At 43.5% G+C, this 25,000-nt stretch overlaps 1 protein-coding gene across 3 annotated transcripts in view; it reads right to left on the bottom strand.

Annotated features, from left to right (window-relative positions):
• Positions 1 to 25,000, bottom strand: part of l3mbtl3 (L3MBTL histone methyl-lysine binding protein 3) — a 65,530-nt gene that overhangs the window by 20,967 nt on the left and 19,563 nt on the right. For all 3 annotated transcript variants that reach the window (XM_079830819.1, XM_079830820.1, XM_079830821.1), the window contains 8 exons: positions 22,882 to 22,973; positions 22,547 to 22,698; positions 20,100 to 20,176; positions 18,879 to 18,964; positions 18,612 to 18,722; positions 6,163 to 6,277; positions 1,915 to 2,017; positions 1,365 to 1,508 (listed from right to left, as the gene is read on the bottom strand). In XM_079830819.1, the coding sequence (XP_079686945.1) occupies positions 1,365 to 1,508; positions 1,915 to 2,017; positions 6,163 to 6,277; positions 18,612 to 18,722; positions 18,879 to 18,964; positions 20,100 to 20,176; positions 22,547 to 22,698; positions 22,882 to 22,973 (880 nt within the window). The remainder of the gene's footprint in view (positions 1 to 1,364; positions 1,509 to 1,914; positions 2,018 to 6,162; positions 6,278 to 18,611; positions 18,723 to 18,878; positions 18,965 to 20,099; positions 20,177 to 22,546; positions 22,699 to 22,881; positions 22,974 to 25,000) is intronic.

The following is a 25,000-nucleotide window of genomic DNA, read 5'->3' as shown; positions in this document are numbered from 1 at the left end:
TCTGTCAGCTCAAGTGTAGACAGCTTTATTAATTATAACTGAGTCTTTCGGTTTTAATGTGTCGCAAAACGCCACTCATGTGACACTGAAAACAGCCACTGTACATTTAAGATGATGTAAATCAGCTCTATTTTGAACGCTGTGTTCGAGGTGTGTTAAACAGCGCTTTTGCAAAAGTTCTTAATGCATAATGTTGGCTTTTTGAGCATCAGCTTTCATAATAATCACACACAGTTGTCCTCAGTGTATAAATATGGATTAAAGGGTTAGTTCACCCAAAAATGAAAATTGTGTCATTAATGACTGAGCCTCATGTGGTTGGACACCCGTCAGACCTCCGTTCATCTTCAGACACAAATGAAGATATTTTAGTGTAAATCTGATGCTCTGAAAGGCCTCCATTGGCTCAACTTTACACTCTCAAGACCCTTAAAAGACACTAAAGACTAAAGTTACAAAGTCCATCTCACTACAGCGGCTCTACAATAACTTTATGAATCGGCGAGAATAGTTTTTGTGCGCAAAAAAACCCCTAAATAACGACTTATATAGTGATGACGATTTCAAAACACGGCCTCATGAAGCTTCGAAGCGTTATGAATCAGTGAGTCGATTCAGCGGTTCAGAGCGTTATGAATCAGTGAGTCGATTCAGCAGTTCAGAGCGTTATGAATCAGTGAGTCGATTCAGCGGTTCAGAGCGTTATGAATCAGTGAGTCGATTCAGCGGTTCAGAGCGTTATGAATCAGTGAGTCGATTCAGCAGTGTGGCGGTTTGACATGCGATCCGAATCATGAATCGACTCACTGATTCATAACGCTCCGAAGCTTCATGACGCCGTGTTTTGAAATCGTCATCACTATATAAGTCATTACTAAGTGTTTTTTTTGCGCACAAAAACTATTCTCGTCTTCATAAAGTTATTGTAGAGCCGCTGTAGTGAGATGGACTTTGTAACTTTAGTCTTTAGTGTCTTTTAAGGGTCTTGAGAGTGTAAAGTTGAGCCAATGGAGGCTTTTCAGAGCATCAGATTTACACTAAAATATCTTCATTTGTGTCTGAAGATGAACGGAGGTCTGACGGGTGTCCAACCACATGAGGCTCAGTCATTAATGACAGAATTTACATTTTTGGGTGAACTAACCCTTTAATACTTCATACAGTCACTGTTCAGAAGAACTTAAATGTGCAGAAGTGTTGTAAAGCCACAGAACATGCAAGACCTGGAGCAAACGTGGGGGGTGCAAACTTATGCACGCAACTCTTAATGAGCTTTGGTGTCATAATCATGGATATTTCCCGGTCAGTTTTGCATCATAGAAGCCTTTTGAGTATTTAAAGAGATGGGGGAATGGAGCACTCACTCTTGAGCGTCGGCTGAAGTCTCTGCGGTGGCTTCTGCTCTGCGCGGCCGACCCACTCCGCTTCCCGGCATCTCTCCGCTCAGCCGATCCGGCAGAACCGAGTCCTTATTCAGGTTAATGTCAGAGTACGGGCATCCCACAGCACTGAAACACCACAACACATGGGCCAACTTACAAACAACACCTGCTATCGCTGTAGTGGCTGCAAAACATTCTTAAAATCAACAAAAACGACTGAAGATATTAAGTCTTGTTTCCGGAGATATTGATCAGAATTGAGTGAGTTGGAGCTTAAAACTAAACATGCTAATAAGGGTAAAAAAACCCCTCAATATTATATAATGATATTATGATGATATTAGTTTGGCACAGAGTAAAGAACAACATCAAAACAATAAACTGTGTAATGGCAGTTGTTTTGCCATCCACATTTTTTGCCCCTTCTAAGAAAACACCCCTCATGTAACGTGTGTATACAGTATATGTATAAACAGGCTTTAGACTGCAGTGATGCTGAAGACAGGACACACACACACACACACACACACACCTGTGGTGTCCAGAGTAGCGCGCTCCTTTGATGTGTCCCACTCCCTTACAGCCTGCCGTGGGACAGCCGCCCTGCTCAGACGTCTCAAACATGTCCTGAGGAGCTATGAAGACACACACACACACACACACACATCACGTATTATTACATTTTAGTGAATCCTCTCATGGTGCAGCACAACTGGCTTTTAAAGGGAAAGGGAGATGAGGCTCTGATTGGTTTATTGCACGTTACGCCCAAAACACACCCATGACTCATTAAAGGGTCATGAAACCCTAAACCCAATTTTCCAAGTGTTGAGCAAGTCAATGTTACCATCCATTCATTCTGAGTGTAGGAGAAAACGAGTTAATTGTAAACATTTTTGCGCTATAATGTGCAGAATGTGACGTTTTGTCGTACTATAGTAAAGCGATGACTCATCAATGTCTCATTAATTATTCATGAGTCTGCGTGTCCTTATCCTATGAGAAGAGGCCTCACTTAATTATTCATGAGTCTGCGTGTCCTTATCCCATGACAAGACACCAGGCTTAATTATTCATGAGACTGCATGTCCTTATCCAATGAGAAGACGCCAGGCTTAATTATTCATGAGACTGCATGTTCTTATCCAATGAGAAGACGTCAGGCTTAATTATTCATGAGACTGCATGTTCTTATCCAATGAGAAGACGCCTGGCTTAATTATTCATGAGACTGCATGTCCTTATCCAATGAGAAGACGCCAGGCTTAATTATTCATGAGTCTGCGTGTCCTTATCCAATGAGAAGACGCCTGGCTTAACTATTCATGAGACTGCATGTCCTTATCCAATGAGAAGACGCCAGGCTTAATTATTCATGAGACTGCATGTCCTTATCCAATGAGAAGACGCCAGGCTTAATTATTCATGAGACTGCATGTCCTTATCCAATGAGAAGAGGCCTCACTTAATTATTCATGAGTCTGCGTGTCCTTATCCTATGAGAAGAGACCTTAACACAGCAGCACATGTTGATTGACAGGCGCTTCAAAGAGTGAGATCGCATTCATAAGTGAGAGATGCATTAATGAATCAAAAACGAGTGATTATTTTTGCTTTGTAAGGGTTTCTGCATCGCATAAGTTCTCTTCGGTAGATCCTGAGTCTTCACACAAACTCGATTCATCCACACTGTGAGTGTAACCGCTCTTCACGGCACATTAACCGATCAAACGGCTCATAAAACACTGCAAAATAAGCTCAAAAGTTATCAATGATGCATCAGCGTGTGCATATATATTTTCTATACAGAGAACATGCGAATGGCTGTGCACTTATTTGTGTAATACATAGCTGTCATAGTATATTTACTTTATGTATTTGTGTTATTTAAGGTGAGCTTACAAAACTATGTGTATATTGTGTTACGTAATGATATTTTGCAGCGTGCCATTTTTTGGGAAGCGTTGATGCTTTTACTGAGAGTGAAATAATCCTGTGAATCAGAAGCCGTTGCTGTTGTCAGTCAGTCTCCCCTCACCCCCTCCTCTCCGCAGCTTAGCCACGCCCACTTTTATAGCATTTTTCAAAGCTGTGGTGAGAACTGACGGCTGCTGAGTTTCATGACCCTTGAGGAGACGAGGGACGACCCTTTTGGTGCCGTAATCTGAGATCGATAAAGAAGGGCCCTCAGTGTTGTTAGGTAAAAATTATAGAGCCGCGGGTTGCATTATTTTGGACTATTTTTATAAAGTATGGCAGCCGCAAATTTTTTTTATTTGCAAACAATGAAAAATGTAAATGTCGGTGTATTTACCAGATGTGGGCCGGATCTGGGCCGACACTATGTTGCTGTCAGTGTTAATTTCACTGACGAATAATTTTCGTCATAATTTTCGTCAACAACCTTTTTTCACTGACGAAAACGAGACGATAACTAAATAAAAACTAGTGTTGGATGATAAAAACTATGACGAAAATCAACTGTCATTTTCATCAACAAATAAAAACGAGATGAAAAAGTTAGGGAGTGACGATTAGGGAAGAGATCCAGTCAGAACTAATGTCCTGTGTCACAGTTAGGGCTGCGCAATATATCGAAATTATTGAAATATCGCAAATGTACATATCGCAATATGCATATCGCAACAGCACGCAATATCTGAATGATTTAAATAGGCTACTTCAACATTGTGAAAAGTGTATGTTTTAAGTTGACGCATATATCAGAGAATAGACTGAGCACACGACTGTTACTCATGTGACTCGCTTGACGTTAAAAAGAGTTATTAAACACAATAACTAGCGAAAAACAACTCCTTGCAGTCTCGCGCTGTCTGACACACACACACACACCGAAACGTGCGCACAAGCCGTTCTTTTTTCCGTGTCTTGTTACACACTTGAACTGTCAAATACACACACAGTTATGTCTTGATGAGTATTCATGTAAACACAGTCGATTATGCTTTAAGTGAACGATATCAGTTGGGGAAAGAAATAGATTTTACACACTTAAAGCAATATCGTATCGCATATCGAAAATATCGCATTATTTAACAAGGATATCGCATTTTTCTTCAATATCGCACAGCCCTAGTAACGGATGCGCACATTTGATCTGAACTGATCTAACCGCTGGAAAACACGGCTCACGCATCCCCAATCCAGAGCTCCAGAGCGGCTCAATCAATGAACATTAGCGCACATTTATGTCCAGGCAATTGTTTATGAACTAATGCTGATGAATATAAAAGAGTTTTAAAATAGAAGTGAGGAAGTAAAGGACAATGTGCATTTGAAGGGTTAAATTTATTGTGTGAAATTATTTCTATGCCAATTACGAGGTTGTGGCCTCATTTACTCAATGAGCACATTTGCAGGAAACAACTGTGTCAGTTTATATAGAGAGAATATATAGATTCATATTCATATACAGACTCAAACTGATATATAGACTGATATGGACTCATTCTCTTTCTCACACTCGTTTTCTCTCTCTCTCTCTCTCTCTCTCTGCAAGTCGGTCACATCCTGATGCCAGTTGCTGATTTCTAAACATTGCTCGATCCGTTTCCATGGACACGGAGTGAGGGAACGAGAACGAGAAGAAGATTATCAGCAAGACTGACTGAAGAACAGCTCATTGTTCAACAGCATATCCCAGCATCCTCTGGAGCGAACAGAAGATATCGACAGGAGAGGAAGCGAGAGGTCCTCCGTCCCTCTTTTATATCCGCATAATTACTTCTCGCTCTCTCTCGGCTTCAATTTTCCATGAAAAGACGAGGAAAATGGCAGTGGTTTAGAGGATCTGAGGCAGTCCGTCTGTTTACAGAGCGGCTAGAGACGTTTGTGGTTCAATCACTTTCTTGATAATTGTCAGTACTATATGTAAAATAGCCTGACATTTGCACTGCATTATACATACTATGCAAATGATCTAATCTGCATGTTGCTAAAACACAGTATATGATAACTGCACTTGCAGAGAGACTCCGCCCACACGCTCTTCTGATTGGCTGTCATTTGTGATTGACTCCGCCCACACTCTCTTCTGATTGGCTGTGAGTTTTGATTGATCTGGTTGCGAGTGCTTTTGCAGAGAGACTCCGCCCACACTCTCTTCTGATTGGCTGTAAGTTTGGATCGTTTCGGTTGTGAGTGCAGTGCATTTGCAAAGAGACTCCGCCCACACTCTATTCTGATTGGCTGTGATTTGTGATTGATTTGGTTGTGAGTGCAGTGCGTTTGCAGAGAGACTCCGCCCACACGCTCTTCTGATTGGCTGTGATTTTGGATTGTTTTGGTTGCGAGTGCAGTGCGTTTGCAGAGAGACTCCGCCCACACTCTCTTCTGATTGGCTCTGAGTTTGGATTGTTTTGGTTGCGAGTGCAGTGTGTTTTCAGAGAGACTCCGCCCACACTCTCTTCTGATTGGCTCTGAGTTTGGATTGTTTTGGTTGCGAGTGCAGTGTGTTTTCAGAGAGACTCCGCCCACACGCTCTTCTGATTGGCTGTAAGTTTGGATTGTTTTGGTTGCGAGTGCAGTGTGTTTTCAGAGAGACTCCGCCCACACGCTCTTCTGATTGGCTGTAAGTTTGGATTGTTTTGGTTGCGAGTGCAGTGTGTTTTCAGAGAGACTCCGCCCACACGCTCTTCTGATTGGCTGTAAGTTTGGATTGTTTTGGTTGCGAGTGCAGTGTGTTTTCAGAGAGACTCATACTATTGCTGCTTAACATGTGTCATGGGAAGGATGATGGTTGTGTGTATCATGTACTCACTGATTGGAGGCTGCAGTGGATGTCCAGTTTTGGCGCACCAGCCGGCCGGATGAATATCTGGGCTGTCTGCATCGATCCAGTAATCATATTCCTCTGTCCAGCCATCAAAATGGATCTAAAAGAGAGCAATGCACAACTCTTAGAAAAATAAAACAAATAAAATAATTTTTTCAGAAAATGTTCATGTTAAAATGTTTACTTGTCTTAAACATAATCCTCACAGAATTTAGTTTTTAGTTAATTTTAAGACAAACCCAGCTAACAGAGCGTTGTGGCAAGGTTCTCTCAAAGTTATGAACAAACGTTCTTCCAGTAACGCTAATAGAACGTTTGCTCAAAGTCATCTGGAGTCTCATTTATAAAACTTTCCGTAGATTTCATCCTAAAAGTGTACGTACGCACAAAAGCTAGATTTTGCGTACGCACAAAAAAATTCTGATTTATAAAACCTGAAAAATGCATAACCTCTTTTGCATATCATTTGCATGCATATTACCATCCACGTGACACCATGTTTAACACTGTCAAAGGTACAAGAAATTAAAAATATTAATATACAAGACACTATAAATGCCATTTGTGCCTTACACAGTACATTGGTGACAATCATCCAATATCCTTTTTATGTTTTAGAATAAATATATCAAAATATCCATAAAAACAAAATCGTATAAAATACTTCAGATTTTTTTTAAAATAAAGTTTATTCATTCATTTCCACGGGCCAAATGTTACTTTAAATTGAAAATATTTTGTTAATTTTAAACCCTTCAACTCAAATTCATGCAGTTTTGCTGATAATGTGAACATACAGGATGTTTAGGCTATTTTAATTTAAACAGATAAGCTTACTTATTTATTGCAGCGTACGGTAAATACAATCGTCTGACTCAGAGCGTCACTGTCAAAGTATTTAAGGAAACGTGCAAATCTTAATTTTTTCTTCAAGTTTTATCCTTCAAATACAGTGGTATTTCTCATAATTTTGTGAAGATGTCTTTACACTCAGTGTTCGAGCAGCTGTGGTTGTACAGTAAGATTATCATTGGACATATTCAAACCGGATAATGGACCGTTCGACCACCCAATCCTGCAGAGTCTGTGATATCGCAGTCAGTGTGCATCACTGATCATCGTTCTTACTTAAGATATTTTGTCATAACATGAGATCTGCAGTTTAGTTTAAAGAGGAATTATTGGAATTAGCCTGTATTTAATCCTTGCTGTTATTAAAACAGTGAGTAACAGGAAAACTGATCAAAAGTCGCACGTCTATCTAAATTCATGTAATTTTTGTTTAAATTCTGAGTATTGACTTTATGTAATTTCAGTGCATATCGCCATTAATGAAACTGGAACATTAATGTAAATGTGTATATCAAAATGAAAACAGAGTTTTAAATTGTTCTTACTTCATTACTTTTCTCACTCTAGTAAAAGAGTTTGTACGCATTTTCCCGTCAAGTTTGTTTTTATAAATCACAGCTTATGCATCAGAAGTAGCGTACACCTCTTCCAGGGCCTGTTTTGTGCGTACGCAACGGTTATAAATGAGGCCCTGGTCTTTAATAATGTTCATTTTTGAAATGTTTCTACTTCAGAACATACCGAAAACATTCAAAAGTAACATTTCCAAAACGAAATGTTTGCGTAACGCTCACAAAAGCACATTTTAAAAAACTGCACACTTGAACATTTTTTATTTCCTCTCTGTGTTTGCAATGATTTCGCAATCGATGAATATTAACTTGTGGGCGTTTCACGGACTATTTATGGACAACTATGGGCGTGACATGAAGCCACAAAAGCTGCGCTACATATAGAATTGATTGTGATTTATTAAGGGAAAACTGCGTAGGACGTGCGTGCGCACGGTTTTATAAATCCGAATATTTCTGTGCGTACGCACGTCCTATGTTTCATCCGTACGCCACTTCTGACGCAAATCCTATGCAAAGTTTTATAAATGAGGCCCCTGGTCTTTAATAATGTTCATTTTTGAAATGTTTCTGCTTCAGAACATACCGAAAACATTCAAAAGTAACATTTCCAAAACGAAATGTTTGCGTAACGCTCACAAAAGCACATTTTAAAAAACTGCACACTTGAACATTTTTTATTTCCTCTCTGTGTTTGCAATGATTTCGCAATCGATGAATATTAACTTGTGGGCGTTTCACGGACTATTTATGGACAACTATGGGCGTGACATGAAGCCACAAAAGCTGCGCTACATATAGAATTGATTGTGATTTATTAAGGGAAAACTGCGTAGGACGTGCGTGCGCACGGTTTTATAAATCCGAATATTTCTGTGCGTACGCACGTCCTATGTTTCATCCGTACGCCACTTCTGACGCAAATCCTATGCAAAGTTTTATAAATGAGGCCCCTGGTCTTTAATAATGTTCATTTTTGAAATGTTTCTGCTTCAGAACATACCGAAAACATTCAAAAGTAACATTTCCAAAACGAAATGTTTGCGTAACGCTCACAAAAGCACATTTTAAAAAACTGCACACTTGAACATTTTTTATTTCCTCTCTGTGTTTGCAATGATTTCGCAATCGATGAATATTAACTTGTGGGCGTTTCACGGACTATTTATGGACAACTATGGGCGTGACATGAAGCCACAAAAGCTGCGCTACATATAGAATTGATTGTGATTTATTAAGGGAAAACTGCGTAGGACGTGCGTGCGCACGGTTTTATAAATCCGAATATTTCTGTGCGTACGCACGTCCTATGTTTCATCCGTACGCCACTTCTGACGCAAATCCTATGCAAAGTTTTATAAATGAGGCCCCTGGTCTTTAATAATGTTCATTTTTGAAATGTTTCTGCTTCAGAACATACCGAAAACATTCAAAAGTAACATTTCCAAAACGAAATGTTTGCGAAATGCTCACAAAAGCACATTTTAAAAAACTGCACACTTGAACATTCACAAATAACGTTTCTACAACTTCATGGGAACGTTATAAAAACATTCTTAGAGCAAATTTGTGTTAGCTGTAGAAACACTGAAAATGAAAAGCCACAGAGTTTCTGTAGTGGTGGTTGAATGCCCCTAAAGTGGCCCTGGTTTGAGAAGAGTGTGGCATTGATGGGAAGGCATGTGGTGTAGTGAGTTAGTTCTGTAAGTGGCGGTTTGATCCATCCATCCTGTCCACATGAGCTGTCAACATCCTGCACTTAAGCACAGGTTAGAGGAACTGAGTCTTTCTCTGGTGACATTGCCTGAAAGTCACTCAAATGCCCACCAGCTGATGTGTGCTGATAAATAAAGAGCCCATTCTTCTACAAGGAACGAAACACAGATGAAAGCAGGAGCTCGGCTAGTAGCATTTCAGGCTCCCTTGAGGAGAGATGTGACGTTGAGCTGGAAGAGCGGACTGGACTGCTGGTCATATGGAGATTCAAAAGAGCCATCAAAACAATGAGAAGAAAAGAGCAACAGCCCTTAAAGGACAGCCTGTCTCTGGGACTGTGATAAAACAGCAAATCAGTCGGACAGCGAGAGCGTGTTTTAGTGTCCTTTAGTGTCCATGACCGTTTGAGATAAGGTTTCATTTGCATCCTTCTTATCGGTCACTTTTATATCTTCTATTTCCACGCCTCCACCCATGACTAAATCTGAATTTATCGATATCTCCAAGCACATCTCGCTTCCCTCTGGCTTTGTGGTGAATATCAAGAGTTTAATGTTGATTATGTGTCTATGTGGTGTTTTAATATGATTTCAGCTCATTGAAACACCATTGCTGAGTATTTTCTCCAAAGACGGTCTCAAAAACACGAAATCTCTGGTGTTTCTGATGTCACAAACATGTAACCAATCACGTCGTGAGGGGGCGGGGCTTAGCATATCATTAACTATTCTCTGAAGCAGTGAGTCTCATGAAAAGCCGTAATCCTGGTATATTGTTCTGCTGATTTGAAAAATCATGTATATTTAGCAAAATAGCGGTGAATTATGTGTATTATGATGTTATGATGAACTATATGCCTTTCTCCACTGACGTTCTGCGATGTTCAAAGCGTTTCTAAGGACACTCTAAAAAATGCTGGGTTGAAAATGGACTAACCCAGCAAATGGGTTGTTTTAACCCAGCGGTTGGGTTAAATGTTTGCATAAAACAACCCAATTGCTGGGTTTGTCCATTTTCAACCCAACTTGAGTTGTTTTTAACCCAGAGTTTTTTAGAGTGAAGGCAGACTGAAATGGCGAACATGCTAACATTAGCAACTCATTATTAGCTGTTTGATAACGTTTACTACAGTAAAGTTGAGCGAGTCTCTGAGCTGGTGTGGGTGAGGGGAGGCGGGGCTCATTTGCATATTCATGAGTCTGCGCATACTAAATGAAGCAATGGTGTCACGTTACATTGAAGCTATTTATGAATGATGATTGTTTAAAAATGTTTAATTTTGGTGAGTTTTAAGGGATACAATTATTGAGTACAGGGGGACTTGAAGTTACGTTTTAGTCATTTTGTTGTTTGGTCTGCACTGTAAACCCTAACGCTCAAAATAATTCATCGGTTTGAGTAGTGTAAACTTAAATCAAGCAAATGAAACTTTTATGAGTATTTACAACTTTCTTTTCTTTTGAGTTCTCAAAACCGACACATTTTAAGTCATCTGAATTGTTTCATTGTTTTGAGTTGTGTGAACTTGTTTCTTTTAATTTAGACCAACTTAAATTTAACTGGGCTGGGATTTATATTTCCCAGCATGCTTTGCCATGACACTCGAAAGGGAGGGTAAATGCTAAAATGAAGTGTTATATAATGTTTTTTGTGGAAGATTAATCTTAAGTGGGAGATTTTTTCACATTTTTCAAGTTTTGCCAACTTATTCAGGGTATATAGTTCTTAAGTTTTAGTTTGAGCAATTTTAGCACTTCATTTTAAATTAAAGGCACAGTATGTAATTTTCGCCACTAGAGGTCACTTATTCAAAACCATAACAAAGGCGTGGCTTGATGATGCTGTGAATGAGCAGGGAATCATGGGAGTTGTAGTCTTCACCTACACAGCCAATGGAAAGCAATCCGACGGACTTGGGCAGAAAACATATTCATGGGTGAGCTAATGTAATACAGTTTTATCATAAATTTTTTGTTTATTTTAAAATAAATTTAATTTTTTAGTTTTAGTTACATTTATACATTTATGCTTTTGACGTGTTCTGTATTTTTATGGGTTCATGCTCAAGATCTACTGATTCTGTGGTGTTCAATGGGGGTTTTAAAGTTTAGGGCGCTTTCACACCTACCTTGTTTGGTCCGGATTTTCTGACTTTTCAGTTTGGTCCGAATCAAAAGCACAGATGTGAAACCTCCCCCTGACCACGGTCCGGTCCAAACAGACGAGATTCGGTCCGACAAAAAGAGGCAGTCTCAGTCCAGATCAAACTGAACAAAGGTTCGGTTGGTCTCTAGTGTGAAAGCATTTTCTGTACGGTTCGGACTTTCAGAGCATTTACAGGAAGTTCCTGTTTATGTTTAAATATTATAATGTTATTTTTTAAATTTCATCTCGGCTATATTGATTATGAAAATGGCAAAGATGTGCAATATGTCAGAAATGATTTTGACCACTTCATTAAGTTTTGTTTTGTAGAAAGCCTTTCTTTAAAGTGAAGTTCGCTTTGTATGAATTCAATCTTAATTTTAATCAATGTTTCATCAGCCAATCGCCTGAATTTAATAAATAAGAAGCAAATGGGCTATAGCAGATGATAATCGCGGGAGCGATCACATGTTTTGCGCATGAACTGGAGCGCGTCCCAAATAAACCGAAACTCAGCAGATACTCGTCTCACAAACATGAGAAATATGTGTATATAAAGCTTGAAATGTCCACTTTTAAACGTAACGAAAAGAAAATAGTCCAGCAATGCGACTGTTCACTAGTGGCCACGATATGCGTCCGCCATTCTTGTCAAAGACGCGTCAGACGCACGTCCGTTTACAAACCAATCAATGTCCAGATGCCGCACACACAGATGAAGACGAGTGTGTCATGTGCAGGTCTTTAGTGCGCTCGCATGACTGCAATGTGAAACCAAACCAAAACTAACCCAATGTATAAAATGTATCAAAACATGAACTTCGGATTTTTTACTATTTAAGGGTCCACAGATACTCTATGTCGGACCAAAAAAATCAAAACCTCTTGTCTGGTTGGGTGAGAGAGTGGAGGGAAGCCATCAAAGACTCGGACGTAAAGGTCTCTTTCCTCTAAGTCAATTACAGCTGCTTGAGGAAATATTGATGGGGATTTTCAATCGCAGTGGGAGTCCACTGGTGAATGTCAGCGAACACAGGTGATGAGAGAGCAGGACTGAGGTGGAGGTCGTGCTGTAACACAGGAACAAGACGGATTGACTGTGTGTGTGTGTGTGTGTGTGTGTGTGTGTGTGTGTGTGTGTGTGCCGTGGAGGATCACGGATGATGAGTGTGAGAGTGATCTGACAGCTCTCTGGGTGAGTGTGAGACAGACAGCGACATGTGTTATTTCTCTCAGTCAGTGTGAGTGTGTGTGTGTGTGTGTGTGTGTGGATTCTGCTGCCTCCTTGGAACCAACAAGTGCTATTACACTCTAACGGTTATGGAATATCATTAGTGCCCTATGAAATCCAATTTTTCAGTTAAAATAAATTTGATCAAAAAGTATGTCTAATTAAACGTTATTTTAAGGGTTCATAATTATTTGTGTTGGCGTATTTGAACCCAAAACAATGCACAGTGGCTTTACTTTCAGCATGAGTATGTGGTGAAGTGTGGCTGATCTAATCTGTGACTGATAAACAAGTGCTTCTAGCACATCCAGTGAGAAACAGGCGCTCAGTTTAGGGAGAACGATCCCTTTAATTGAACATATATTGAGGGCATGTTATTATTTGCAACTTATCAAACATTTGAGGGATCAATAAGCAGAAATAAGCTCATAATTATTGGTTAACCCTCATCCTTTGGAATGCCAAACTAAATAACCTTGTTTTCTGTTTGAATTAAGATTATTTTTCTTACCTCATTGGCAGATATTTTGCTTATTTTAAGCAAAACCTTGCTTCATTTTGAGTTATTTTCCCCCAAAACAAGAAGATAATTTTTGCTTGTCTGGTAAATGCTTCTTGTTTTAAGAGTTTTTAGATGTTTGGACTCGAGACAAGACAAAAATAGTAAGTAAGAAAAGCAATTTTTGCAGTGCATTAATTTGAATGGGAATTCCTAGGTGTATGTGTACGTGTGTGTACGTGTGTTTGTGTGTGTGTGTGTGTGTATGAATGTGTGTGTGTATGTGTATGTGTACGTGTGTGTATGTGTATGTGTACATGTGTGTATGTGTGTATGTGTACGTGTGTGTATTTGTGTATGTGTATGTCTTTGTGTACGTGTACATGTGTGTATGTGTTTGTGTACATGTGTGTGAGTGTGTGTGTGTGTGTGTGTGTGTGTGTGTGTGTACGTGTGTGTGTGTGTGAGAGTGTGTGTGTATGTGTACGTGTGTATGTGTACGTGTGTGTTTATGTGTACGTTTGTGTACGTGTGTTTGTGTGTGTATGTGTGTGTGTGTGTGTGTGTGTGTGTGTGTATGTATGTGTGTGTGTATGTATGTGTGTGTGTGTGTGTGTGTGTGTGTGTACGTGTGTGTGTGTGTGTGTGTGTGTGTGTGTGTGTGTGTGTGTGTGTGAGAGTGTGTGTGTGTGTGAGTGAGTGTGTATGCGTACGGATGGGCATGTTTTTGTGAAATATCAGGACACAAATGTGTATAATGACACAGGTATTACAAAAAGAGGGTGAAATATGAGGACGTTCCCCATGTCCTCACTTTTCAAAATGCTTATAAATCACAGAATGAGGTTTTTTTTCACAGAAAGTGAACTGCACAGTCTCCTGTGAGGGCTAGGTTTAGGGGCAGGGGCAGTGTGTGTGTGTGTGTGTGTGTGATGGGTAGGTTTAGGGGCAGGGGCAGTGTAAGGGGATAGAAAATACGGTTTGTACGGTATAAAAACCATTACGCCTATGGAATGTCCTCACATTTCACAAAAACAAACGTGTGTGTGTGTGTGTGTGTGTGTGTGTGTACGTGTGTGTGTGTGTGTGTGTACGTGTGTGTGTACGTGTGTCTGTGTACGTGTATGTGTATGTGTAAGTGTAAGTGTACGTGTATGTATGTGTGTGTGTGTGTGTGTGTGTGTGTGTGTGTGTGTGTGTGTGTGTGTGTGTGTGTGTGTGTGTGTGTGTGTGTGTGTGTGTGTGTGTGTGTGTGTGTGTGTGTGTGTGTGTGTGTGTGTGTGCATGTGTGTGTGCATTGGGGATGTTCTATAGTCTCATGCCTTCATTTGTGTGTGTTTGTTCTGGATGGTGACAAATAAAAAAAAAATATCCTCATATTCCATTCATTCCTATGTGGGTCAAATTGACCCGTGAGGGAAGGATTTGTTATATTTTTACTACAACCACATAAACTCCTTGAATCCTGTCAAATGTATTGTGTGTAGTCCAAGATCTTGGAAATCAAAAATGAGTTTCGGGTCAAAATGGGAGAGGAGAGCAGGAGTTCACTGAATGTACAGTAAACATCTTTTAGGCTTACACTTCATTTCAACGGTCCACTTTAGACATTCTACTAACTACATGTCAACAAGCTCTCAGTAGAGTATTAGTAGACTGTTGGGTTCGGTAGAAGAAGCTGACATGTAGTTGTAAAGTGAGTAGAGAGTTAATAAAGATATTAAGCAGACTACTCATACTCTGACTGCTAGTTGACATGTAGTTGAGTTACGTATCGTGTGTAAATTCTGCGAATGAGGCCTGTTGGTGCTGATATCCATTTCTGCTCGACTGCTGTAAGCGGCTGTGGAATAATGTCTGCACATTAGTTAGGACTGAACTCATGTTGCCTCAAACCAACTCTCAAAGCCAACTCTCATTAAGAATGAAGGACTTCAAGTGGCTTTGTTGCTCACTCAGTGTGAACAGTGGAGAATTGATCTTGGCGTTAACTCCAGTATAAAGTCCTGCTCTGAACATTATGAAAAACACTGCAGCTCTGCTAGTGCACCAATACATTAGCATATATACCGGAATATAAATCACGTCTTTTTAGATCCTTTGAAACAAGCTGCGACTTATATTACAGAGCAAAATACATTAACGTCAAGCATGCAAAATGTACTGGATTTGTGCCGAGTAAGAGTCTGTGTTATTTGTGTAGAGTATATCCCACACACTGGCAGGCGTGTTTTCAGTATTGTGAATCAAATGCTGCTGTTGAAGTGTTGAATTAAAACATTCATCACCGCCTCTGATAGCTCTGAAAACAACAGGAACAATCTTCCTCAGTACAAACTCCACATATTACACGCATTCATGTGTGTGAAGAGCATTTTCAGCTCCATCAGTGCACTGGAGGACTGACAGATCATGTTTGTATATGGAGCAAAGCTTCCCTCAGCCCACGGGAAAGAAGAAGCATGGATGAGTCACCCGGATCGCTCCTAAACTCCCCAACAGACGGCTGAGGGATCAGACGCTGCCATAGGATCGCCCATGAGCTGAATCAGCACAGCATCACTGGAGCTTCACTGACAATTACAGCGACGCCGGAGACGCAACACAAGACAGACTATAATAGCAAAAGCATTGAGACACTTCAGGTGTTCAACCCCTTCATGGCCACAGGTGTGTAACTCCAGCTCTAGTGCAGACGCTTCTACACACATTAGAGAGAGAATGGGCCGCTCTCAGGAGTGTGTGTGTGTGTGTGTGTGTGTGTGTTCGCTTCTACACACATTAGTGAGAGAATGGGCCGCTCTCAGGACTGTGTGTGTGTGTGTGTGTGTGTGTTGGCTTCTACACACATTAGTGAGAGAATGGGCCGCTCTCAGGAGCTCAGAGAACTCAAGTGTGGGGCCGTGATCGGTGGACACCTGTGCAATAAGGCCAAATATTATACTAAATATTCCACGCTCAACTGTTAGTGGGATTATAACAAAGTGTAAGCGATTGGGAACAACAGCAACTCAGCCACAGCTCAGCGGGGTCAGCGCATGCTGAGGGTCACAGAGCGGGGTCAGCGCATGCTGAGGGTCACAGAGCGGGGTCAGCACATGCTGAGGGTCACAGAAGTCTCCAACTTTCTGCAGAGTCAAGAGCTCCAGATCTCCAAACTCCTGTGTCCTTCAGATGAGCTCAAGAACAGTGTGTAGAGCTTCATGGAATGGGTTTCCATGGCCGAGCAGCTCATCCAAGCCTTACAGCACCAAGTGCAATGCAAAGCGTGGGATGCAGTGGGGTAAAGTGCGCCACCACTGGACTCTAGAGCAGTGGAGACGTGTTCTCTGAGTGACCAATCACGCTTCTCCGTCTGACAATCCCATGGACGAGTCTGGGTTTGGCGGTTGCCAGGAGAACGGGACTTGCCTGACTGCATTGTGCCGAGTGTAAAGTTTGTTGGAGGGGGGATTATGGGTTGGGTTGTTTTTCAGGGGTTAGTTCCAGTGAAAGGAACTCTTAATGCTTCACAAAGACATTTTGGACAATTTCATGCTCCCAACTTTGTGGGAACAGTGGGGCGGCAGTGGCAGTGGGGCGGCAGTGGCAGTGGGGCGGCAGTGGCAGTGGGGCGGCAGTGGCTGTGGGGCGGCAGTGGCTGTGGGGCGGCAGTGGCAGTGGGGCAGTGGCTGTGGGGCGGCAGTGGCTGTGGGGCAGTGGCTGTGGGGCGGCAGTGGCTGTGGGGCAGTGGCTGTGGGGCGGCAGTGGCAGTGGGGCGGCAGTGGCTGTGGGGCGGCAGTGGCTGTGGGGCGGCAGTGGCTGTGGGGCGGCAGTGGCAGTGGGGCGGCAGTGGCTGTGGGGCGGCAGTGGCAGTGGGGCGGCAGTGGCTGTGGGGCGGCAGTGGCTGTGGGGCGGCAGTGGCAGTGGGGCGGCAGTGGCTGTGGGGCGGCAGTGGCAGTGGGGCGGCAGTGGCAGTGGGGCGGCAGTGGCTGTGGGGCGGCAGTGGCTGTGGGGCGGCAGTGGCTGTGGGGCGGCAGTGGCTGTGGGGCAGTGGCTGTGGGGCGGCAGTGGCAGTGGGGCGGCAGTGGCTGTGGGGCGGCAGTGGCTGTGGGGCGGCAGTGGCTGTGGGGCGGCAGTGGCTGTGGGGCAGTGGCTGTGGGGCAGTGGCTGTGGGGCGGCAGTGGCAGTGGGGCGGCAGTGGCTGTGGGGCAGTGGCTGTGGGGCGGCAGTGGCTGTGGGGCGGCAGTGGCTGTGGGGCGGCAGTGGCTGTGGGACGGCAGTGGCTGTGGGGCAGTGGCTGTGGGGCAGTGGCTGTGGGGCGGCAGTGGCTGTGGGGCAGTGGCTGTGGGGCAGTGGCTGTGGGGGGGCAGTGGCTGTGGCTGTGGGGCAGTGGCTGTGGGGCGGCAGTGGCAGTGGGGCGGCAGTGGCTGTGGGGCGGCAGTGGCTGTGGGGCAGTGGCTGTGGGGCAGTGGCTGTGGGGGGGCAGTGGCTGTGGCTGTGGGGCAGTGGCTGTGGCTGTGGGGCAGTGGCTGTGGGGCGGCAGTGGCAGTGGGGCGGCAGTGGCTGTGGGGCGGCAGTGGCTGTGGGGCAGTGGCTGTGGGGCAGTGGCTGTGGGGGGGCAGTGGCTGTGGCTGTGGGGCAGTGGCAGTGGGGCGGCAGTGGCTGTGGCTGTGGGGCAGTGGCTGTGGGGCAGTGGCTGTGGGGGGGCAGTGGCTGTGGCTGTGGGGCAGTGGCTGTGGGGCGGCAGTGGCTGTGGGGCAGTGGCTGTGGGGCAGTGGCTGTGGGGCAGTGGCTGTGGGGCAGTGGCTGTGGGGGGGCAGTGGCTGTGGGGGGGCAGTGGCTGTGGCTGTGGGGCAGTGGCTGTGGGGCAGTGGCTGTGGGGGGGCAGTGGCTGTGGGGGGGCAGTGGCTGTGGCTGTGGGGCAGTGGCTGTGGGGCGGCAGTGGCAGTGGGGCGGCAGTGGCTGTGGCTGTGGGGCAGTGGCTGTGGGGCAGTGGCTGTGGGGGGGCAGTGGCTGTGGCTGTGGGGCAGTGGCTGTGGGGCGGCAGTGGCTGTGGGGCAGTGGCTGTGGGGCGGCAGTGGTTCAGTGGTTCATGTAGGTTGTCTGCAAAACGTAAGGTTGGTGCTTCAAACCCCGGTTCCACCTGACCAAGTGTCGAGGTGTCCATGAGCAAGACACCTAACCCCAGCTGCTCCTGACGAGCTGGATGGCGCCTTGCATGGCCGTCGGTGTATGAATGGGTGAATGTGAGGCAATGTGTAAAGCGCTTTGGATGGCCTATAATGGCTATATAAATGCAGTCCATTTACCGTTTACCATAAGTATTGAGAAATTAGTCCTAGGGATTGTAAAAATATAGAGATAGGACCAACATAGAGATTCACACTGCATGCTGGTCTCTTCTCCAGGGTCATGTGTGGAAAATATAGCTTCTCACCCGGAGTCGATGGTCATCCGTATCAACCACTGTGGCCACTCGGATCAGAACAGGATTCCTCTTGTCGATCACCTCCAGCTTCATATTGGGCTGAAAACTGTGAGGAGGTTTCTGAAGAGAGAGAGAGAGAGAGAGAGAGAGAGATAGAGAGAGAGAGAGAAACTTGTTCAGGCAGATGTTTCAGCATGGCACCGCTCAGCACCAGGGATCTCTCAGAGGGACTGGTAATGTTTTGCAACACACACTCACACACACACACACACTCACCACTTTGAAGGCTCGAGCAGGAGCTGGTAATGAGCTGGTCTCTGCCAAGTATTTCTCCCAGGAGAAGTTCTTCACATCAGGGTATCCTACAGTACGGAGGAAGTGAGGCGGACACATGAGCGGCTAGAGATTAAGTCATTACATATGCAGTCTTCGTTCATTACTGTGGGATAATTGTGACAATGGGACAATGCCCACTGAACTAAGAAGCTGATGGAGACATCATAAAAAGAGCAATCATGTGGGTATCTTTTACGTAGGAATGAACTACTTGTCCCATGAAACATTGGGAATGGTGTTCACGCCATGTTGGAATTACCATCAATTTTGACTTGTAAAAAGCATTCATATATCCTCGTAGAACTCATAATTACAACTTGCAAACTCCAAATTGTACCACCTGACCGCAAAAACACTGCATGCCATTTTTCAAGACTTAAGGTTGCGTAGTACATTTTGATGTTTTTCCATGGTATAGCGCCACCAAGTGGCCAGTCGCCGCATGCTTTTTTGACGTGGCCACATAATGAGCTCTTACATATGAGTGCCAAATTTGGTGAAATTATCTCATTCCGTTCACAAGTTATAGCCATTTTTGTAAAAGTGACTCCGCCCACTTCGAACGTTTTGGCGCCCCTTAGAGAGCGTGAATTGAAAATTCACCTTTTTTTTATCATTATTGGCAATCAGACTGCAGAGAATCTTGCTGCAACGGTTTGGTTACGTTCGGGCAAAAAAAATAAGACTAGTTTGCAAAAGTCTCAAAAAATACACTTTGGGGTCCGCCTAATGGTTTGGGAGCACTTTTCACCGCTGTAGCGCCCCCGTCAGGCCGATTGGGATGAGAATTGGTGACATTGTAGACATTGTGAGTACTACCATCCCTCAAAGTTTTAAGTCTCTACGACTAACGGTTTGGTCTGCCCGAACATTTTTAGGGGAGAATGCTGATCATTGGAAATTTTAACAGTTGCAATAGAGTCTCAGGCGCTCGAACCCCTAATTAAATATTTTAAGGCTGAATATGGCTTTTATGACTTTGTGATTGTACTATTTGAATCCCCTGCAGAAGTCTGGTCACGTATGTCCTCGCGCTGTGATCCCTCTGAAGCTAGTCTGTATTTCAGCTGATATGAAGATCTAAACCAGCTCCACGTTTGTGCGTTGTAATTATTTGTGAGACTGATAATGGTGTGGACTGATCTCAGAGAGTTGCATCACCTGGAGGGGTGGTGAGGGTTCGGCCGTACTCTTGACACCAGCCAACCGGATGAATATAAGGACTTGTTGCATCACACCTGCAGAAACGGAGAAATACACAAAACTATGGTGAGAAATAATAACCAAACAATCATGTGCAGTTAAGACAGCAACAACGTTTGAAAGAGAGGGGAAATGTATCTCCTGTTGTTGATGTGAAAGACCGTCTTCATTATGTAGGCATCACAGATACTTCTTTTCCACTGAATTATTCTGTCATACACCAAAAATGTTATTTAGTCATGCTAATATTAACCTCTTAAAGGGTTAGTTCACCCAAAAATGAAAATTCTGTCATTAATTACTCACCCTCATGTCGTTGGACACCCGTCAGACCTCCGTTCATCTTCAGACACAAATGAAGATATTTTAGTGTAAAGCTGATGCTGAGAAAGGCTTCAGATAGGCCTCCATTGGCATTCAGTACATTTACACTCACAAGACCCATAAAAGGCACTAAAAACGTCGTTACAAAGTCCATCTCACCACAGTGACTCTACAATAATTTTACGATGTGACGACAATAGTTTTTGTGCGAAAAAAAAATCAAAATAACACCTTTATCCAACTTGTTCTTGTCTTCTGTGTGTGTCTCCACAACGCAGATCCGGCGTTCGGACACATGACCCAGAAGAGATTTGTTTACAAGCAGAGGAAGACGCGCGTGTCTCAGCTGTTGAATTCTACATTGATCGAGCTTTAGGTCTCGCCGTAGTTCTCAAATGGGGTTAAAGTGTGCATTTCATGGATTCCCGAACGCCGGATCTGTGTCATATTCTCACGCATGCGTCGTGGAGACACACACGGAAGACAAAAAGAGGTTGAATAAAGGTGTTATTTTGATTTTTTTTTGCGCACAAAAACTATTCTCGCCGATTCATAAAGTTATTGTAGAGTCACTGTGGTGAGATGGACTTTGTGACGGCGTTTTTAGTGCCTTTTATGGGTCTTGTGAGTGTAAATGTACTGAATGCCAATGGAGGCCTATCTGAAGCCTTTCTCAGCATCAGCTTTACACTAAAATATCTTCATTTGTGTCTGAAGATGAACGGAGGTCTGACGGGTGTCCAACCACATGAGGCTCAGTCATTAATGACAGAATTTACATTAGGGCGTTTAGTCCAGAAGTGAGCACATCAGGAGAAATACTGCCGTTTACTTCATATTTCTTTAGACAGAGCCATCATTTCTATTCATTTGTGTGATCTGATGAGCATTAGTGGCTTCAAATGTTGAATTATTTCAACAAATATTAGTATTGGTAACATTTTGTAGGTTTTTGTAGGGTAAACATGGCAGTGAGTGTGTTGGGTCTCTACTTGCTCCTGAAGAATCAGTGAATTTACTGTTCTGACCAACACCTGATCGCTCACGGTCTCTAACGTCTGATGGTGAGAGGATATAACACAATTATGTGCCAAAACAGGCTCCAATTCTTCTGAACTGTTCAAACGGTGTTTGAATGAAGTGAAACAAATGTGGGCTGTTTGGGAAGCATTGTGGGACCATAATGCTTAGAGGAGACATGCTGTTCACTGTCAGATCTGATCTGCGATCTCAGCTGAAGACAGTCAAACCCAGAGTTTGTGCTCCACCTCCTGAGTAATTGATGAGCGGTTAAAAGCATTCTGCCTGCTCTATACAGGAGTCACACACACACACACACACACACACACACACACACACACACACACACACACACACACACACACACACACACACACACACACACACACACACACACACACACACACACACACACACACACACACACACTGATAACTGGGTCAACTCCTGAGAATGAGAATGTGCCCCATTTGTGTCCTCATGACTTACGACTGATATAACAAGACACTCAACTTGTCATTTGATAGATTTAAGCCTGTTCTGTTTCATCCATTTCATCACAATTTCAGCCAATCTGTGTGTTTGCAGGTATCACACACACACACACACACACACACACACACACACACACACACACACACACACACACACACACACACACACACACACATATATATAATTGCATAACTGTATAATAATAAGTAATAGTGGTGATTATGTGGTTAAATGAATGGAAATGCCAAAACTGAGTGAATTTTAATTATATGAATGGTTGGTAAATGTCCTGCTTCAGGGTTAGAGAGTAAAATTCACTTTTATTATTTCATTATAACCATAATTTCATAAATTACATTATACGTAAATTATAATATTTACTGGTTTGGGGTCATGTAAATGCATAAGCAACGGCTTTCTTACCAGTTTTTGTGCATTTTAGTGCATGTTTTGCATCAATAATGCATTGCCATAAAATGATGTCCTTTTCAAAGATAATAAAAAGCTATTGTTCCCTTTCAGGAAGGATGACACACTCTTTCAGAGACACACAGCTGTGAGTTTACCAGTAGTCATAACTTTCATCCCAGTTGTCAAAGTGCACCAGGAATCGACTATCCACCATGTCGGTAACCGTGGCAACACAGATGAACGAGGGATTCTTCTTATCGATGGCCTCCAACTTCATACCAACCCTAAACCCTGACGGCGTCACTGTCTGAAACACAACAGACACATCCAATAATATCTGGAGCATCAAACTTGACAATCAAACACTTGTAAATACGTCACATTACTGTTAATAGTGAAGAGTTTAATGTGAGTTAATGTGCTGTGGGTGTCTAGTGTAAGTGTGTTATTAAAGTGAAACACTGCCATCTAGGGGACATGAGTCTCTCACCATGTTCTGGTTCTGAAAGAGGGCTTTGGGAGCCGTCTGTATTTTATTTAGTTTGATGTAGGAGGACCAGCTAAACTCTTCATCCTTCATCCCTACAGACACACAAACACAGGACGTGAGGAACACAAACTGCTGCGCCCGAACCATTTCATCACCGCTTCAGTGATCAGAATATATCCTAATACTTGTTCAAGACAAAGACAAAGCACTAAAACAATACTGAACCATATTTAGGACTAATTCAAAAACATTTCAAGATAGAGAAAGTAACAAAGCTTCTTTTGATCATTGATGCTGATCTTAAAGCGGACCTATTATGCTTCTTTTCACAAGATGTGATATAAGTCTCAGTGTCTCCGCTCAAAATACCCCACAGATCATTTATTACACCATAATGTAAATTACAATTTTTGACTGGAAGGAAAAATATGTATTTGTGCATGTGTCTTTAAATGCAAATGAGCTGCTTCTCCTGATCATGCCTCTGATACTCAGATAATCTGCCGAAAACTAAAACATTTGGTTTTGATGATTATGTCTATCACACTCACGCTCACGTGACATTGCAGATCTTCATCATCATGAGAGTTTATGATCTGATGTGTTTTAAAGCCATATCGGTCTGAACTACTGATATATGGTTTTCTAAATGCACACACACACCTGAAGCACACGCACAGAAAGCTGTGTGTCAGACGGAGCGTCCCGTGAGTATTAAACTAAGTTCTCTTTCACATCTTATTGAGCTTAAACTGACAAACACACACAAGGTTATGTCATAGGGTGGAGTCAGCAGTCGTGGGTGGGGTATATGCAGTCGTGGGCGGGGTCTATGCTAATAGGGTGGAGTTCATCAGCAGTCGTGGGTGAGGTATATGCTAATAGGGCAGAGTCCATCAGCATTTGTGGGTGGGGTCTATGCTAATAGGGTGGTGTTCATCAGCAGTCGTGGGCGGGGTCTATGCTAATAGGGTGGAGTCCGTCAGCAGTCGTGGGTGGGGTATATGCTAATAGGGCAGAGTCCATCAGCATTTGTGGGTGGGGTATATGCTAATAGGGTGGAGTCCATCAGCATTTGTGGGTGGGGTATATGCTAATAGGGCAGAGTCCATCAGCATTTGTGGGTGGGGTATATGCTAATAGGGTGGTGTTCATCAGCGGTCGTGGGCGGGGTCTATGCTAATAGGGTGGAGTTCATCAGCAGTCGTGGGTGAGGTATATGCTAATAGGGCAGAGTCCATCAGCATTTGTGGGTGGGGTATATGCTAATAGGGCAGAGTCCATCAGCATTTGTGGGTGGGGTCTATGCTAATAGGGTGGTGTTCATCAGCAGTCGTGGGTGGGGTATATGCTAATAGGGTGGAGTCCGTCAGCAGTCGTGGGCGGGGTATATGCTAATAGGGTCGAGTCTGTCAGCAGTCGTGGGCGGGGTCTATGCTAATATGGTGGAGTCTGTCAGCAGTCGTGGGTGGGGTCTATGCTAATAGGGTGGAGTCCGTCAGCAGTCGTGGGTGGGGTCTATGCTAATATGGTGGAGTCTGTCAGCAGTCGTGGGCGGGGTCTATGCTAATAGGGTGGAGTCTGTCAGCAGTTGTGGGTGGGGTCTATGCTAATAGGGTGGAGTCCATCAGCATTTGTGGGTGGGGTATATGCTAATAGGGTGGAGTCTGTCTGCAGTCGTGGGTGGGGTCTATGCTAATAGGGTGGTGTTCATCAGCGGTCGTGGGCGGGATCTATGCTAATAGGGTGGAGTTCATCAGCAGTCGTGGGTGAGGTATATGCTAATAGGGCAGAGTCCATCAGCATTTGTGGGTGGGGTATATGCTAATAGGGTGGCGTTCATCAGCAGTCGTGGGCGGGGTCTATGCTAATAGGGTGGAGTTCATCATCAGTCGTGGGTGAGGTATATGCTAATAGGGGGGAGTCCATCAGCATTTGTGGGTGGGGTATATGCTAATAGGGCAGAGTCCATCAGCATTTGTGGGTGGGGTCTATGCTAATAGGGTGGTGTTCATCAGCAGTCGTGGGCGGGGTCTATGCTAATAGGGCAGAGTCCATCAGCATTTGTGGGTGGGGTATATGCTAATAGGGCAGAGTCCATCAGCATTTGTGGGTGGGG

The sequence above is a fragment of the Gobio gobio genome, assembly GCF_949357685.1.
Source record: "Gobio gobio genome assembly, chromosome: 12".
NCBI lineage: Eukaryota > Metazoa > Chordata > Actinopteri > Cypriniformes > Gobionidae > Gobio > Gobio gobio.
The sequence above is the reverse complement of the archived record's forward strand: the minus strand, read 5'-3'. Positions and strand labels throughout refer to the sequence as shown.